The sequence below is a fragment of the Macaca thibetana genome, chromosome 9 (assembly GCF_024542745.1).
Source record: "Macaca thibetana thibetana isolate TM-01 chromosome 9, ASM2454274v1, whole genome shotgun sequence".
NCBI lineage: Eukaryota > Metazoa > Chordata > Mammalia > Primates > Cercopithecidae > Macaca > Macaca thibetana.
This window is the reverse complement of record NC_065586.1, coordinates 98,469,452-98,485,273: the sequence shown is the minus strand read 5'-3', so window position 1 is coordinate 98,485,273 and position 15,822 is coordinate 98,469,452. Positions and strand designations below refer to the sequence as shown.

General features: G+C 46.9%; 1 protein-coding gene across 11 annotated transcripts in view; it reads right to left on the bottom strand.

The window, feature by feature from the left end:
- Nucleotides 1-15,822, bottom strand: part of GBF1 (golgi brefeldin A resistant guanine nucleotide exchange factor 1) — a 139,376-nt gene that overhangs the window by 8,551 nt on the left and 115,003 nt on the right. For 6 of the 11 annotated variants that reach the window (XM_050804090.1, XM_050804092.1, XM_050804095.1 and 3 more), the window contains 19 exons: nucleotides 15,184-15,352; nucleotides 14,224-14,435; nucleotides 13,495-13,593; nucleotides 12,701-12,895; nucleotides 12,275-12,464; nucleotides 11,550-11,690; nucleotides 11,148-11,236; nucleotides 9,358-9,560; nucleotides 8,488-8,611; nucleotides 7,702-7,827; nucleotides 7,356-7,438; nucleotides 6,455-6,691; nucleotides 6,077-6,170; nucleotides 5,521-5,697; nucleotides 5,134-5,198; nucleotides 4,925-5,048; nucleotides 4,661-4,732; nucleotides 4,428-4,522; nucleotides 4,046-4,199 (listed from right to left, as the gene is read on the bottom strand). In XM_050804090.1, coding sequence (XP_050660047.1) covers nucleotides 4,046-4,199; nucleotides 4,428-4,522; nucleotides 4,661-4,732; nucleotides 4,925-5,048; nucleotides 5,134-5,198; nucleotides 5,521-5,697; nucleotides 6,077-6,170; nucleotides 6,455-6,691; nucleotides 7,356-7,438; nucleotides 7,702-7,827; nucleotides 8,488-8,611; nucleotides 9,358-9,560; nucleotides 11,148-11,236; nucleotides 11,550-11,690; nucleotides 12,275-12,464; nucleotides 12,701-12,895; nucleotides 13,495-13,593; nucleotides 14,224-14,435; nucleotides 15,184-15,352 — 2,649 coding nt within the window. The remainder of the gene's footprint in view (nucleotides 1-4,045; nucleotides 4,200-4,427; nucleotides 4,523-4,660; nucleotides 4,733-4,924; nucleotides 5,049-5,133; nucleotides 5,199-5,520; nucleotides 5,698-6,076; nucleotides 6,171-6,454; nucleotides 6,692-7,355; nucleotides 7,439-7,701; nucleotides 7,828-8,487; nucleotides 8,612-9,357; nucleotides 9,561-11,147; nucleotides 11,237-11,549; nucleotides 11,691-12,274; nucleotides 12,465-12,700; nucleotides 12,896-13,494; nucleotides 13,594-14,223; nucleotides 14,436-15,183; nucleotides 15,353-15,822) is intronic. The other 5 variants (XM_050804091.1, XM_050804093.1, XM_050804096.1 and 2 more) reach the window with 1 other exon arrangement.

Below are 15,822 nucleotides of genomic sequence, written 5' to 3'. Positions count from 1 at the left end.
TTTTTATTGAGAAAATTATAGGTTAATATGCAGTTGTAAAGAAATAATACAAAAAGGTCCCTTACACACTTTGCCCAGTTTATCCCAATGGTAACATTATGTAAAACTATAGTATATCATAATCAAGATACTATCTGATCTTACTCAGATTTCCTGTTTTACTTGCATTTTTGTGTGTATTAATTTCTCTATAATTTTATTACCTGTGTAGGTTTATGTCTCCACTACATAACAACATACTGAACAGTTCCACCACAACAGTATCCCTCATGTTGCCTTTTTCTTTTTTTATAGACAGGTTTTGCTCTGTCACCCAGGCTGGAGTGCAGTGGTATGATCATAGCTCACAGCAGCCTCAAACTCCCGGGCACAAGTGATCCTCCTGTGTCAGCTTCCTGAGTAGCTGGAACTATAGGCATGCACCACCATGGCCAACTCATGTTGCCCTTTTATAACTATACCCACCTCTTCCTTCCTGTCCCCATCCCTAACCCTTAGCAATCTGTATCCAAATTCTTTTTTTTTTTTTTTTTGAGATGGAGTCTTAACTCTGTCACCCAGGCTAGAGTGCAGGCAGGATCTTGGCTCACTGCAACCTCTGCTTCTCGTGTTCAAGTGATTCTCCTGCCTCAGCCTCTCAAGTAGATGGGATTACTGGTGCGAGCCACCACACCTGGCTAATTTTTGTATTTTTAGTAGAGATGTTGGCTAGGCTGGTCTCGAACTCATGACCTCAAGTGATTCACCAGCCTCAGTTTCCGAAAGTGCTGGGATTACAAGTGTGAGCCACTGCACCTGGCCTGTCTTCAAATTCTAAAGTTCTGTCATTTCAAAAATGTTATATAAGTGGAATTATATATTCTATAACCTTTTTAGATTGGCTCTTCTTTCACTCAGCATAGTTCCCAGGAGATGTCTGTTGCTTTAAATCGCTGAATAGTATTCCATGGTATGTATGTACCACAGTTTATTTACCTATTGAAAGTCATCTGGGCCGATTCCAGTTTTTGGCTATTACAACTAAAGCTTCTATAAACATTCATGTACAGGTTTTTATGAGAAAGTAAAATTTCACTTTTCTGGGATAAATGCCCAAGGGTACCATTGCTGGGTTGTATGGTAATTACATGTTTCATTTTATAAGAAACTGCCAGCAGAGTAGCTGTACCATTTTACATTCCCACGCAGCAATTTTTGAATGTTCCAATTTCTCCACAGCCTTTCAGCATTTGGTAATGTCACTACTTTTTATTTCAGCCATTCTGAAAAGTGGGTAGTGATGTCTCATTGTGGTTTTATTTTTTTCAGATGGAGTCTTGCTCTGTCACTCAGGCTGGAGTGCAGTGGCATGAATGATCTCAGCTCACTGCAACCTCTGCCTCCTGGGTTCGAGTGATCCTCCCACCTCAGCCTCCTCAGTAGGTGGGACTACAGGAGTGCGTGACCACGCCCAGCTAATTTTTGTATTTATTGGTAGAGACATGGTTTCACCATGTTGGCCAGGCTGGTCTCAAACTCCTTACTTCAGGTGATCCACCCACCTCAGCCTCCCAAAGTGCTGGGATTATAGGCAGGAGCCACTGCGCCCAGGCTCATTGTGGTTTTAGTTTGTAGTACTCTGATGGTTAATGATGCTATCTTCATTTCATGTGCCTATTTGCCCTCTGTATGTCTTCTTTGGCGAAACATCTGTTCCTATGTTTTGTCCATTTTCTATTAATAATTTGATTGGTTTTTCACTGTTGTGTTTTGAGAGTTTCTATATTATAGATACCTTTCTTCAAATATGTGATTTCAAATATTTGCTCCTCATCTATAGCTTGTCTTTTCATCCTCTTCACATAGGCTTTCATAGAACAAAACTTTAAAAAATATTAATGTAGTCCAACTTATCAATTTTTCCTTTTCTAGATTGTGCTTTTAATGTCAAGTCTAAAAATTATTATTTTTTTTGAAAAAGAGTGCCCCCCTGGATCTGTTCCATCCAGACAGTGTTGAGGCAGGAAACAGATCCACGGGATTGCCAAACGTGCTAAAAATTATTTGCTTAGCTCTGGATCCTGAAGATTTTCTCCTGTTTCTGAAGTTTTAATAGCTTTATATTTAAATCTATGATCCATTGGAGTTAATTTACCTGTAAGGTATGAGTTTTAGGCCAAGGTTCATTTGCTTTTTCCTCCTATGGATTTCAATCACTCCACCACTTATTGAACAGGCTGTTCCTCCTCCACTGAATTGTTTTTACATCTTGGTCAAAAAATCCACTGAACATATTTGTGTTGAGCTTATTTCTGGGCTCTCTACTCTCTTCCATTGATCTACGTGTCTGTCCCTCCATCGACACCACATCATCTTGACTATGGTAGCTATACAGGAAGCCTTTTTTTCTTTTTTGAGACAGAGTTTCACTCTTGTTGCCCAGGCTGGAGTGCAATGGCGTGATCTTGGCTTACTACAACCTCTGCCTCCTGGGTTCAAACGATTCTCCTGCCTCAGCCTCCTGAGTAGCTGGGATTACAGGCATGCCCCACCATGCCTGGCTAATTTTGTATTTTTAGTAGAGACGGGGTTTCTCCATGTTGGCCAGGCTGGTCTCGAACTCCCAACCTCAGGTGATCGCCTGCCTTGGCCTCCCAAAGTGTTGGGATTACAGGCGTGAGCCACCGCGTCCAGGCGACAGTAAGTCTTTTCTTTTTCTTTTTGAGATGCAGTCTCACTCTGTCGCCCGGGCTGGAGTGTAGTGGCACAATCTCAGTTCACTGCAACTTCTGTCTCCCAGGTAAAAGCGATTCTCCTGCCTCAGCCTCCCGAGTAGCTGGGATTACAGGCTTGCATCACCATGCCCAGCTAATTTTTGTAGTTTTAGTAGAGATGGGGTTTCACCATGTTGGTCAGGCTGGTCTTGATCTCCTGACCTTGTGATCCACCCGCCTCGGCCTCCCAAAGTGGACAGTAAGTCTCAATACCAGAGTGATTCTTTTTTTTTTTTTTTGAGACAGAATCTTGCTCTGTTGCCCAGCTGGAGTGCAGTGGTGTGATCTCAGCTCACTGCAACCTCCGCCTCCAGAGTTCAAGTGATTCTCCTGCCTCAGCCTCCCAAGTTGCTGGGATTACAGGTGTGCACCACCACACCCCGCTAATTTTTGTGTTTTTAGTAGAGATGGGGTTTCACCACGTTAGCCAGGCTGGTCTCGAACTCCTGATCTTAAGTGATCTGCCTGCCTTGGCCTCCCACAGTGCTGAGATTACAGGCATGAAGCACTGTACCAGGCCCAGAGAAAATGATTCTTTCCACTTTATTCTTTCTAGCTATTCTAGAGCTTGTGCCTTTCCATCTAAATTTTAGAATAAGCTTACCTATGTCTACAAGAACCTTTCTGAGATTTTTATAGGAGTTATGTTGAATTTACAGAACAATTTGGGGAGAAGTGACAACTTTACTATGCTGAGCCTTCCAATCTACGAACATAGTATGCCTCTTCAATTATTTACATCTTCTTCAACTTATTTTGTAGTTTTGTAGTTTTCATCATACAAATCTTATACATGTTTTGTCAGCTATGTATTACTTCACTTTATTTGGAACACTTGTAAATGGTATTGTATTTTAAATTTCAGTTTCCATATTGTTCACTGTTAGCATGTAGAGATATAATTACTTTTTGTGTATTGATATCACATCCTGTGACCTTGCTGAACCCACTTATTAGTTCTATGCTTGTTGTTTTTTATAGTTAAGCAAAGAGATCTCAGGTGGGTCATAAGCATGACAGGAAACCAGGTATAGAGCTGGGACTATTATAAGGCAGTAGCAGGCCAGTCCTACAAAGCAGATTCTTAGGAGGCTGAGGTGCAGAGCACAGGCTCCATGCCTGAGGCCATTTCAGGCTCACTCACAATGCCCCCTGCTAGATTGCACCAGCCCTGTGGTTGGTCACTGGGCTCATGCTATGGGGCACTAAATGTACTCTCTGTCTCAGGCTATATTCATAATTGACAACTGTGGCCACATACCTGCCCACTCTCCAAGATGCATTCTGCTTACCTGACCACTGATCTCTTCTCTCCGGAGCAGCCGAATGGCCAGGCGTAGCAACCCCACCACTGCCCGCTCCACAAGGAAGCAGAAATCTTGTGCCTGAACACAGAGGTGGTATAGATGGTCTCGAACAGTCTGCCACACACAGCCCACACGATCCCTGTGTAGATACAAAGGAATGAAGATAGTCTCAGCCAGAGAGGCCACTGGGCATTAGGTCCCCTAGGCCTTTCAGGACTCATTGATATTATACCCTAAGTAGACAGGAATGATGAGTAAGCTTTTCCCCTGCTGCCTACAGTTCCCCAGAGCCCACTCAGCCAGATGGCTTTCATCCCTTTGGCACAAGCTTAGGTTGGGGTCTGCCTAAAGACTACGCTCATCTTACCTGTTCTCCAACACAATCCTTAGTAGCATCTCTAGGCAGAAAGCAGCATCTTCCTCATCATATGTCTCTTCATCTGGTGTCACTGAGACCAGAGCCTGAAGGGGAACAGCAGCAGAAAAGTAGGCATGGAAAAGAAGCCAACCACTGGCCCTGTCCTGACAGAAATAATATTGTCCCTATCACCCCTCCCAGATTCAGCCAGTTGTTCCATGCTTCCTTTCTTCATCCTTTACCTTCATGAGCTCCTGTAGTGACTCCAGCTGGAGGAACTTGCTTTCTGTGATCATTTTTTCTGGGTCACATTGCTAGAGAGGGCAAAAGAGAGAGGGGGTCTTTGACAAGGGCTGAAGGGAACAGAATGTCCCCAAGAGCCAGGGAGAGAGGGCAGAGTCAGCCCTGGTTACAAATCTGGATGATTTATTCTTCAGTTCACTGGGTAGCATCTGTCTAATAGGAAAGTGTCTAGGCTTTCTCACCAGGGGTGGATGGACAGTTACCTTTATACACTCTAAGGCCACTCTCTTGGCCTCTTGGTTTTCAGTGGATGGGCCCCGCACACTAGACTGCTCAGGCCCACTCAGTGTTAGCCAGCTCACAAAGCTCAGCACTGTTGACTCTCCTCTGTAGAAAAAGGGCATATGGCCTGGTGAGCCCCAAAGTTCTGACTCTCCCTCCCCAAGCCCCTGAGCCTCTGGTCTGCTCTTACCGGTTTGATGGTGTCTCTTCCCGCTGTAGAGAGATCTTGCCATTGGGATCCACAAAATCTTCTACCTGGAAAAGTAAGTCAAAATAATTTCTTTCTATATGTCCTTTGTATTTTGCCCCTGCCTCCACCCACCAAAGTACTCTGGATTTCCTCCTGTAGGCTTCTGCCCCTATATTATTGTTCCAATTGGTGATTGGCAATGGCATCTACCGGCCTTCTTTTACAGGTATCCCCTAAGATCTGTGTTCTTACGTTTGAGGCATTCCTGGTGAGCTGCGGCAGATCAGGCCCAGCATTACTCTCAACTACTTACTTCTACATACAGATAGCATACAATGTTGCAGCTCTTGCCTTGTTATTGCTGACTAGTCTCCTACTAAGAATTACCTCTACCATAGCCTTGGGCAGTAGTTGGGCTCGGAAGAGCTGCAGCATGGCCTCCATGATATTCTTCCAGCCCTCCCGCAGGATGTCACCATGACGATGGGCCAAATGGAATACTGTCTTGGCTGCAATATGGGCTTTAGGGTTGCTTCCAAATACACTGGGCAGATTCTCAATAGACTGGAAAAGAGGATGAGAAGAGACTTAAGGCCGAGCTAATGTCTAGAAAGGAAAATCTCTTAGGTCTCTGCCTATGATGGTTCCCTCAGGGTCCTTTTGTTGGCTCTGCTTCAATCCCCCATAATACTGGTGGGAGTGGGTTAACCTAGTTAAGGCCTTCCCCACTCCTATATCTCCTTTCCCATCCCCATTACATGAAGTAACACTAGTTTTATCCCAGAGTGTGCAAGCCAGAAATGGCCTAAGCTCTGGTATATTCAAGTAGGGGCAGTGAGGGAAGATGCTGAGGGCAACCAGGTCTGTTGATAAGGGTAGATCCATGGCTAAAAGAGAGGTCCTCCTTTGGAGCTCCAAGTACACAGTTCCTGCACCTGCTCACCTCACTGCTGAGAGCTGTGAATTTGCATAGAGAGATGATGAGATTGTCAAACACATCGCTGAGGCCATAGTGGGCGGAGATCATGGCGCACTTCCTGTAACATTACCCCCATCCCAGAAACAGAGTCACTGGAAGGCCAAGCAGCCCTTCCAAGTCCCTGAGCTTGCATGGGGCTCTTCCTCAGTCAGTCCCAGGAAGAAACCTTTTAATCTTGTTTCTGTTTAAGACTGAGCTTACCCAAGCTTCAGCCTCCCTCCAAAAACTCAGGGGGAACCCCATTCTAATGAAGAGTAGGAGTCAGAGAGGCATGGAGAAAACCATGTTAGCTCACAGAGATGAGCCTGGGGGAGGTGAAGACCAAGGCCAAAGCTGGGCTACCTGAAGCCTGAGATGGCTTTCTGGATGATTGTCTCCTCAAGGCTTTTGTCAAAGACATAAGAGAGAGCAGCAATAGTGGGGCCCCAGGTCATGGTGAAGAGGTCAAGATCATAGCTGGCAGTAGGCACACGCAGGAATATGCCCTCAGGGGTGGCACCTCGATGAAGCAGCACATTCCACACATAGTTCTCCCGAACCAAGCCCGTCTGCTCCTCAGGCATTACAATTTCCTCATTCCTGTCAGGAGGTAAAGGAAGGAGCAGTTGCACTGCTTTGAACCTGACTGGTTCCAAACCAAGACTAGGAGTTCATCCATACTAGCACTCTCCACTGATGAGAGGTCATCAGAACTGCAGCTCAGTGGTCTGCTTTCCACCCACCAGTGGAAGCAGGGAGAAAGAAAGGAAGTGTCCCATAATCTCAAAGCCCGATCTGGAAGTGAGGCCTTCAGTTCTGTAGTAAGATCACACATTCTTACTGGGTGTGACAAAATGGACAATTCTATCTTTTCTGATTTACAGTAAAGAACTAACTGGCCCATTTCTGACCTGTAACCTGGGCCTAACACTCCAGTGCCCATCTTGGGTTCTTTACCAGCCAGAAAATGCATCTTGTAAGCTAGAGAGGAAAATGTACCTGTTTAAAGTTCAGAAAATGGGGCCATGATATCCTACTTAAAAGCAGCATTTTGGACCCTGGCTTAGAGTACTAGAGTCCCAGTACCATTCAGGCTTCTTTAAGGAAGAAACAAATTGGCAAAGAGGGGGCTGTCCAACTAAGTCCTGAGGCTAAATCCAGGGCACGTGAGTCACTGTAGTCTGACATGACTGTAAAAACTGGGAAAGGAAGAAACGTGCTTCTTCTTAACAGAGATACTGCACTATTCTCTATGTATACTCACTTGATGGCATGGTACATGTCCTCCAGGATGTCTTGCTCAAAGTCCTTGCCTCCATTCACACCTTTTAGATTTTTGCGAAACTCCTAGAGACAGGCCAGTAAGTTTTTTCCCGTGTCAATACTGAAGCCCCACTCAAGGGACTACTGGGCTTTTAGTAAATAGGACTCAGGAAAAAGTAAGTGAAAAAACCCACTTCCCCACCCCAGTCCCTTTTCTAGGTTGGCCAGCCCTTCCTGATTCCTTGAACAGAACCCCACCCATCATGCCCACTGGAAATCCTTTGTCATTCCTGCTACCTCCAAAGCTGTGCTGGGTCTTCTTTGCCTTGACTGGGACCCAAGCTTACCTCCAGGGTCATGGGTGCATTCTGTTTACGAACATTGTGGTTGTGCTGGTCAGTATTAAGCATGATGACAGCATAGGCCAGGGAAAAGCAGGCATCGCTATTGGCAAATGGGGAGCCATTACAATTCTGAAAAAGCAAAGATCCCGCCTGTGTCAATGCCCTTCTCTGGCCAATTAAACCCTCACTACCAACCCACTGGTCAGTGCTAGTGCAAAGGGGAGGTACTGTCCAGAAAGTAGCCAGCCTCTTGCCAACTCCTTAACAGAAGCTGATCTCCTCGTGGAAAGGTCACTAATTTTGCTCTCTGCCTTTTTTAAGAGACAGCAGGCTGGGTGTGGTGGTTTATGCCTGTAATCCCAGTACTCTGGGAGGCCAAGGTGGGCGGATCACACGAGGTCAGGAGTTCGAGACCAGTCTGACTAACATGGCAAAACCCCATCTCTACTAAAAACACAGAAATTAGCCAGGCTTGGTGGCAGGTGCCTGAAATCCCAGCTATTCGGGAGGCTGAGGCAGGAGAACTGCTTGAACCCAGGGGGCAGAGGTTGCAGTGAGCTGAGACTACGCTACCACACTCCAGCCTGGGTAACAGAGCAAGATTCTGTCTCCAAAAAAAAAGAGACTGCAGTGAGCTAAGACTGCACTACTACACTCCAGCCTGGGTGACAGAGCAAGACTCTGTCTCCAAAAAAAAAAAAAAAAAAAAAAGAGATAGCAGCTGGATTCTTCAGCCCTCAGTCAAACTGACCTCGGATCCTGGGCTCAGCCCCTGACACTCAAACTCACCATCCAACGCTCCGTGAATGCCTCCAGCAACCTCTGGATGACTGGTGCTTCCCCAGGCAAACGGAAGGCTTCCAGGTAGAGGCGGAGAGCTTCGTCCAGTCGCAGACCCTGAAAACTGAAGGTACTATAGGGAAAGAAAGGAAGAAGAGGCTGAAAATGTGTAAGCTGCACATGTCAGGCTCTTTTAGTCACTGTCCTCCTAACCTACTCTTACTCGAAGAGAGGAGGCTGAGGTATCTAGCAAAGGGGCAGTATTTCCTGTTCATCCTTAACACAACCCCTAGCCTTAATACTTTTCACATCCACAGGCTCTTGCCTAGAACCCTCACCCCCTGGAACCCTGCTCTACCCCTTTGCAATGGACTCCATGCAGAATGGAAGGGCTCCCCAAACTATCTCGTTGGAGTCCCTTTCAGGTCCAACAGATATAAATGATGGGAAGAGGAAGAACATTGGCCAGGGTCTCCAGAAGAAATTTATGGAGACTGCTTTGAGGTATGGATGTTCTGTCCCTTTAATCCAATCACTAACCTTGTCCCACCCTTTTTTTTTTTTTTTTGAGCCAAGGTCTCACTCTATCACCCAGACTGGAGTGCAGTGGCATGATCACAGCTCACTGCAGCCTGGAACTCCCAGACTCAAGTGATCTTCCTGCCTCAGCCTCCTGAACAGCTGGGACTACAGGCGTGTGCCACCATGCCCAGCTAATTTTTGTATTTTTTGTAGAGACAGGATTTCACCATGTTGCCCAGGCTGGTCTTGAACTCCTGAGCTCGAGTGATCTGCCTGCCTTAGCCTTCCAAAGTGTCAGGATTACAGGCGTGAGCCACCGTACCTGGCTATATCCCACATTTCTTACAGCTTCCTCACCTCACAAAGCTCTCCAACAGGTCAATGTTTTTGCGGTCACTCACAAACTCTCCAATCATTTTCTTGTCCAACCGAGGGTTCTCTCGGAGCCACTGAGCAACCTCTGTGTTGTCCATTGGGATGGTGAGGAGGCCTTTTTCTTGCAGAAACTGAATCCCCTTCTTTGGTTTCTGATTGAACTGCTCTGTGCCAGTGATTAGCAGCTGTGTGAGAAAAACTAGAGCTACAGAAGCTACTTTGCCTCTAAATTAGACAAGGCCAGCCTGGAGTCCACCATAGCCCACCCACAGTTGGTCAGCTAAAAAGCTCCTAGGATGTGGTTCTTCGTGACTACAGAACTAAGGCTAGATCATAGCGGCCTTAGCTTTCCCCCATCTTCATGTCTAAGTGAATTGGCTTACGAGCTTTTTTACTCCTTTCCTGAGTGCTCAAGAAACATAAAACAGTTCCTCTCCTCTAACTTAGGATAGGGGAAAAAGCAGAAGAAAGAAACTAGGTAATTCTTCTCTCCAGTTTTATATCCATCCCTTACATTTGTTGACAGCCAGCCTCTTGTTTTTAGCCTGGCTTGGCTTCTTTGGTTGCCTAGCTTAATGCCGTGGGTTTGAAGGACAAAGTGGACTAACCGTGGAGGCAACTCATCTTTATGTATGTCCAGTCACGGCCATGCACTCAAGGGCACACATGAACCACAGTCATTTAAGCTGGCAATAAAGAAAGGGTTAGGTTTTTTTTTCCTTTTTCCGAGATGGAGTTTCACTCTGTTGCCCAGGCTGGAGTGCAGTGGCGCGATCTCAGCTCACTGTAACCTCCGCCTTCCAGGTTCAACTGATTCTCCTGCCTCAGTCTCCCAAGTAGCTGGGATTACAGGCTTGCACCACCATGCCCGGCTAATTTTTGTATTTTTAGTAGAGATGGGGTTTCACCATGCTGGCCAGGCTGGTCTCAAACTCCTGACCTCAGGTGATCCGCCTGCCTCGATCTCCCAAAGTGCTGGGATTACAGGCGCGAGCCACCGTGCCTGGCCAGAAAGGGTTAGGTTTTCTTTGTGTTAAGAAACGCAAAGTACAGGCCAGGTGCGGTGGCTCACGCCTGTAATCCCAGCACTTTGGGAGGCCGAGGCAGGTGGATCACGAGGTCAGGAGATGGAGACCATCCTGGCTAATATGGTGAAACCCTGTCTCTATTAAAAATACAAAAAATTAGCTGGGCGTGGTGGCACGCACTTGTAGTCCTAGCTACTTGGGAGGCTGAGGCAGGAGAATTGCTTGAACCTGGGAGGTGGAAGCTGCAGTGAGCTGAGATCGCACCACTGCACTCCAGCCTAGACAACAGAGAGAGACTCCGTCTGGAAAAAAAAAAAAAAAACCCAAAGTACAAACAGTGATTTGAACATTGCTATTCGAACCTTACTAAAGCACCAGAATAAATATCAATTCCCCTTTATTGCCAACCATCATGCTAGGGCTGGAGATGACCAGTAACCTTCAATGACCCACAGGACACCAACTCTCAAGGCTCCTGTCACTGCCACTAGTGACACTTGGTTCTCAATTGGTATAGCATTTGCCCAGGGCCATACACAGGGTATGCTCAACTACATAGCTTAGGAGTAAGGGAAGGGCTTCAAATGGGAGTTGCTGAAGTCCCAACAAGCCCAAAGACTGGCCTCAGGAAGCTGCACAATGAGGTGCTAGACTCTCCTTCATCTTCACCCTCTGAGATGGAAACCCTACAACAATGGACACCCAGAAAGAGGTGGACGGAGGCTGGGGAATATATGTATGTACCTTCTTTTTGTTTTTAATTTCAATTAGTTCCCGTGGATCTGGCAGGAGACAGGAAAATCGAGGTGGCTTCCGGGCAAACTTTTTGTCAGCTAGGAGTAGGAAGAAGAGAGGGGAAAAATCTGTAAGACCTTTTTTTACCCAGATAGGGACTTTTGGAAGGTCACCAATATACTCCCTAGTTTCAAGGAGGAGCCTCAGAAATCTTGTCCTCACCAGTCTTCCACTTCCCTAGAAGTCCTATCAACTAAGGGTCCATATGTTTGCTTCCCTCTCTCTGAGTCTGAAGGCAAGGCGAGCTACCAAGGCTTGCTTAGTTACTATCCTAGGTGTCTGCTCCCTCCCTCTGCTCTCCACCAGGCCCTCCAGGTGAGGAGCTTAGGGTCATGGACACCCAGTACCCACCCCCAGAGTCACCAGCTTCCTCCAGATCACTGCATCCTGGTTTCCCATGTTCTGGTGGCAGCCGCCCTCCACCTGGCAGATGCAGGCCTGGGATGTCTGAGGCCATGCCTACAGCTTTCCCATCGCTGGCTGCTCTCTCAGCTGGTAAGAGAGAAGAAGATACGCGAAGACTTACAGGGTATGAAGCCAAGCAGAGCTGCAGGAGAGGTCAAATCCAAAGCCCAGAAGACCTGCATGGTTCCCGCACAGGGCGCCAGCCCCGACCAGGACAAACCCAAGCCAAAACAAGTAGTCCCTGTCCCAGCCAAGGATTAGATTCTCTAATTTAATGAAGAGATTACCCAGTCATTTTCCCTGATCTTCTGCAACCTCAAATTTCAAGGGGGGAGCTAGAGAAGACTAATTAGAGTGGAGGCAGATATTGGGGATGAGGGACGGTGGGGCCTGGAGCTTTCAGAGACAGAAATCCTATATTCTTTAATATCTGTTCTCTTGTCATAAAGAAAAATAGTTCTGTAAAAAACTAAAGTGGGGAGAAGGAAAAAGGGAGAAGGCTATGAGTTCTGCTAATCTGCCTGACTGGCCTGTGATTTAAACCGCCAAAGCCCAGAAACAGAATTGGGAGCATCCCAGGGGAAGTGATCTAAGGACAGGAGAAAGGACTCACAGTAGAGAAGGGATAAGCATATAACCCTGGGTTCATCAAAGAAAAAAATGCCTCTCACTATTGCTAGCTTCTCGGGTGCCATCTACTATCTCACAGCTTGGTCTGGCTGTCTCCTTCTTCTCTTGCTGGGTGATGCTGTTGAGGACTTTGGCCTGGCAGTGGGCCTCGGTGCTGTCAATCACTGTCAATAGGGCATCAAGAGATAGTAGGTGTGTTGTATAGAGTTGACCAGACACAGGGAAGGCATTCTGGAAGGTAAACAGATCCATTAGACTCATAGTTAGGAGAACACTTTACACTTTGATCATTTTCTAAAAATTTCCAAAACCTCTTCTAACTTGTACATTGCCTTTAGAAAACACCTTTCTTCTTTCGGTTTCCCAGCTCTCAAGTGTTCCCCTCTCTGTATGTAGCATCCTCACTACCACCAGGGAGATTTCCTTTATAATGCTTTTTCTAGAGGCCAGTTAACAGTGTTCAGCACCTTGGACAGCAGCTTTGTGAGATCCTCAAAGAGGTTGGAACAGTAGTAGTCACAATCATAGTTGATGTAGAGCTCTGTGACAAAGCTGGGGATGCGCCAGAGCTGCACAATGGCCTCCAGTGCCATCTCCTTCATCTCATAAGGCATCTTGGGGTTCTCCACAGTGATGATCTCCATAAGCTTTTTGATGTACATCTGGCAATAACCCAGTAATTGCCATTTGGGTGGGGAAAGGATTCAAGATAGGAAGAGAAAAAATTAGACAGGAAAAACATTAAACAGGATGCAGAAGCCTGGCCGAGAGGCATGTATTAAGAGACACCCAAAGGTATTCCATCCCCTAAATATATCTCTTCTTTGGCCTCCATGTTGGGGGATAAGGCCTGGCTCTCTACCATATACCTGGTTCCAGAAAAGTTGCCTCTTGCCCTTTTGTGCTCTCTATGTGAACATGACCTGGTCCTATTTAGAGTTCCTTTTAGCAATTTAGTGACAATGCTGGCTTGACTTACCTGCTTGTGTTGCAGAGTAACTGCTGGGCAGAAGAGCTGTTCCCACTCATGGTGAGGTTACCTGGCAGTTCTCATATTTGGGGTCAGCCAGTTTCCTTTAGTCTCCTTTTAACTTTTCCGCAAGAGGCCAGCTGATTGAACCTAACTCCGGAGGCTAAAAGCACTCTCCTATAGGAAGTCCCTAAATCCTACCTCTGTAGCATGATAGAGCTGGCCCCACTGAAGATGCCATATATTTCCTTATTTTTTTTTCCCCTTTTCTTCCCACGTCAAGAAACTCACCTCCATTTGGAACTTGAGGTGTTCCCGCATGCTCTCAAACAGTAGGAAGCATACTCGCAGGGAAGCAGCATAAAGGTTCAGTCGCTCTATGCTGAGTAGCTGGAGATCAGAGTAGGGTAGGCCATGAGTTTCGTTGTTTTGTTTTGTTTTTGAGGCAGAGTTTCACTCTGTCGCCCACGCTGGAGTGCGGTGGCGTGATCTTAGCTCACTGCAACCTCTGCCTCCTGGGTTCAAGATATTCTCCTTCCTCAGTCTCCCGAGTAGCTGGGATTACAGGCACACGTCACCACGCCCAGCTAATTTGGTATTTTTAGTAGAGACTGGGTTTTACCACTTTGATCAGGCTGGTCTCGATCTCCTGACCTCGTGATCCCCCTGCCTTTGCTTCCAAAGTGCTGGGATTACAGATGTGAGCCACTGTGCCCAGCCCGGCTGTGAGGTTTCTGAAGCTGACTATGGCTCAACCAAGAGAGGCAGAAGAGGCAAACTGAGTGAAGGTGTCACTGAGGTCCAGTGTTTCCAGGGAACTCTACATCTAGCCATTCCTATATTTCTCTCTGGCTGCCAGAGTCCCTGGGGAACTACTGAAACCCTCTTACTAAAACTACAGGCCAACTGGGAGGGAGATGCTTTCCTAGGTCCTATACTCTTTGCGTAATCAGCCAGACCTCCCTGTGTTCCCCTGGCCCTTGAAAGAGGCTCTGAGACCCTCTAGCAATCTTGTCTTACCTGGAATAAATGACGGCACATCTCATCCTTGATGAGGCCCAGGAGGGTCTGGCACTGGGCTACAGGGGCTGACTCAAGGGCCACTGTCAGCAAATGCAGTCCCATGTGAATCATAACCTCTGAGTTATGGCGGTCGTGTGGATTGGTGAGGGAGATGAGGAATCGGAAGAGCTCGCGGATGCAGGGAAGACCATAGGGGACCAAAGCTGTGCCTAGGGAAGGCCAGGAGGAGAGTGAGACTGCTATAAAACAACTAGTCCGCTGGCTTTGCCTAGCCTGCTCTGCATTACACAAGGCAATTTAAGGTAAGTGATTCTCTTTGAGGAAAAGGGCTAGGCATGATGGCTCATGCCTGTAATCCTAGTGCTTTGGTAGGCTAAGATGGGAGGACTGTTTGAGGCCAGGAGTTTGAGACCAGCCCAGGCAACATAGAGAGACCTCATCTCTACAAAAGATTTTTTAAAAGGAGCCAAGCGCAGTGGTACATGCCTGTAGTCTCAAATACTTGGGAGGCTGAGGTGGGAGGATTGCTTGAACCCAGGAAGTTGAGGTTACAGTGAGCTGTGATTGTGCCACTGCAGCACTCCAGCCTGGGCAACAGGGGGGAAAAAAAAAAAAGGAAAAGGATTTTTTTTCCCCCTGGGGAGGTGAGGGAACTAGTCTACTTCTGGAGGAAATCAGAATTGATGATCCTACCTTTCTGTTAAAAGTCCTAAACTTTTTATTCTTCCTTCTTGCTTTCTATCGCCCCTCAAACTTCCTTCCTATAGTATAAGTTAGGGAAGGGCTCCATCCATGCCAACAGTCTTATGGCTTCACTCCATTTCCTGACTAGAAAATAGCCTAGAACTTGGAGCAACAGGCAGTAGTCCAGTATCTTGGTCTAAGATGGTCTAGGCTCAGGCAGCTTAGTAGGTAGGATGGGGGAGGTGAACTGGCAGAGCCTGCCAGAGTACCCACCTTCTTTCTGGGAGGACTGTGTAAAGCGCACGCCCCGGGGATTGACGTAATCCATGTCATGGACAGAGGCAGAGTCAGAGTGGTCAGCAGGGGATGTGCACTCCTCTAACACTTCAGGGATGGACTCCACAGATGCTGACTGGGACTTTTCCACATGGGTCCCTTCCTGCTATGACCAGTAGCAGGGAGATATGGGAAGAGGGATGAGGCAAGGGCAACTTGGAACTTACTCCCCTGAAGTACCTGTCTTCCAAGCTGTCTCTAATGGGCTACAGATGTAGGGCCAGCTCAGTGGTTTATGAATCACTGCAAGATGGCTCAGGCAGGAGTATGATGAAGGACTCAGAAAAACATCTCCTGAGGCTTCATTGACCTATAGTAACTAGAACCTTAGAGACACAGAGGCTCTCACAGGCTTAGAATTTCGATCATTACCTTCCAGAAAAAGCTATGGCCAGCTCCTTCCCTTTTGTCAAGTACTACCTGTATGTATAACTTGATAAATCTCATGAGCCACCTCTCACAGTGAGTTATGCTGTGGGTTTTCTAGGCAGCACAACCAATTCTGAGAAGCAGGAAAGATCAGAGCTTCTTTTGAAGCTACCCCAAGCTTCTTTTGAGCCAAGTCCTGCATAAAGG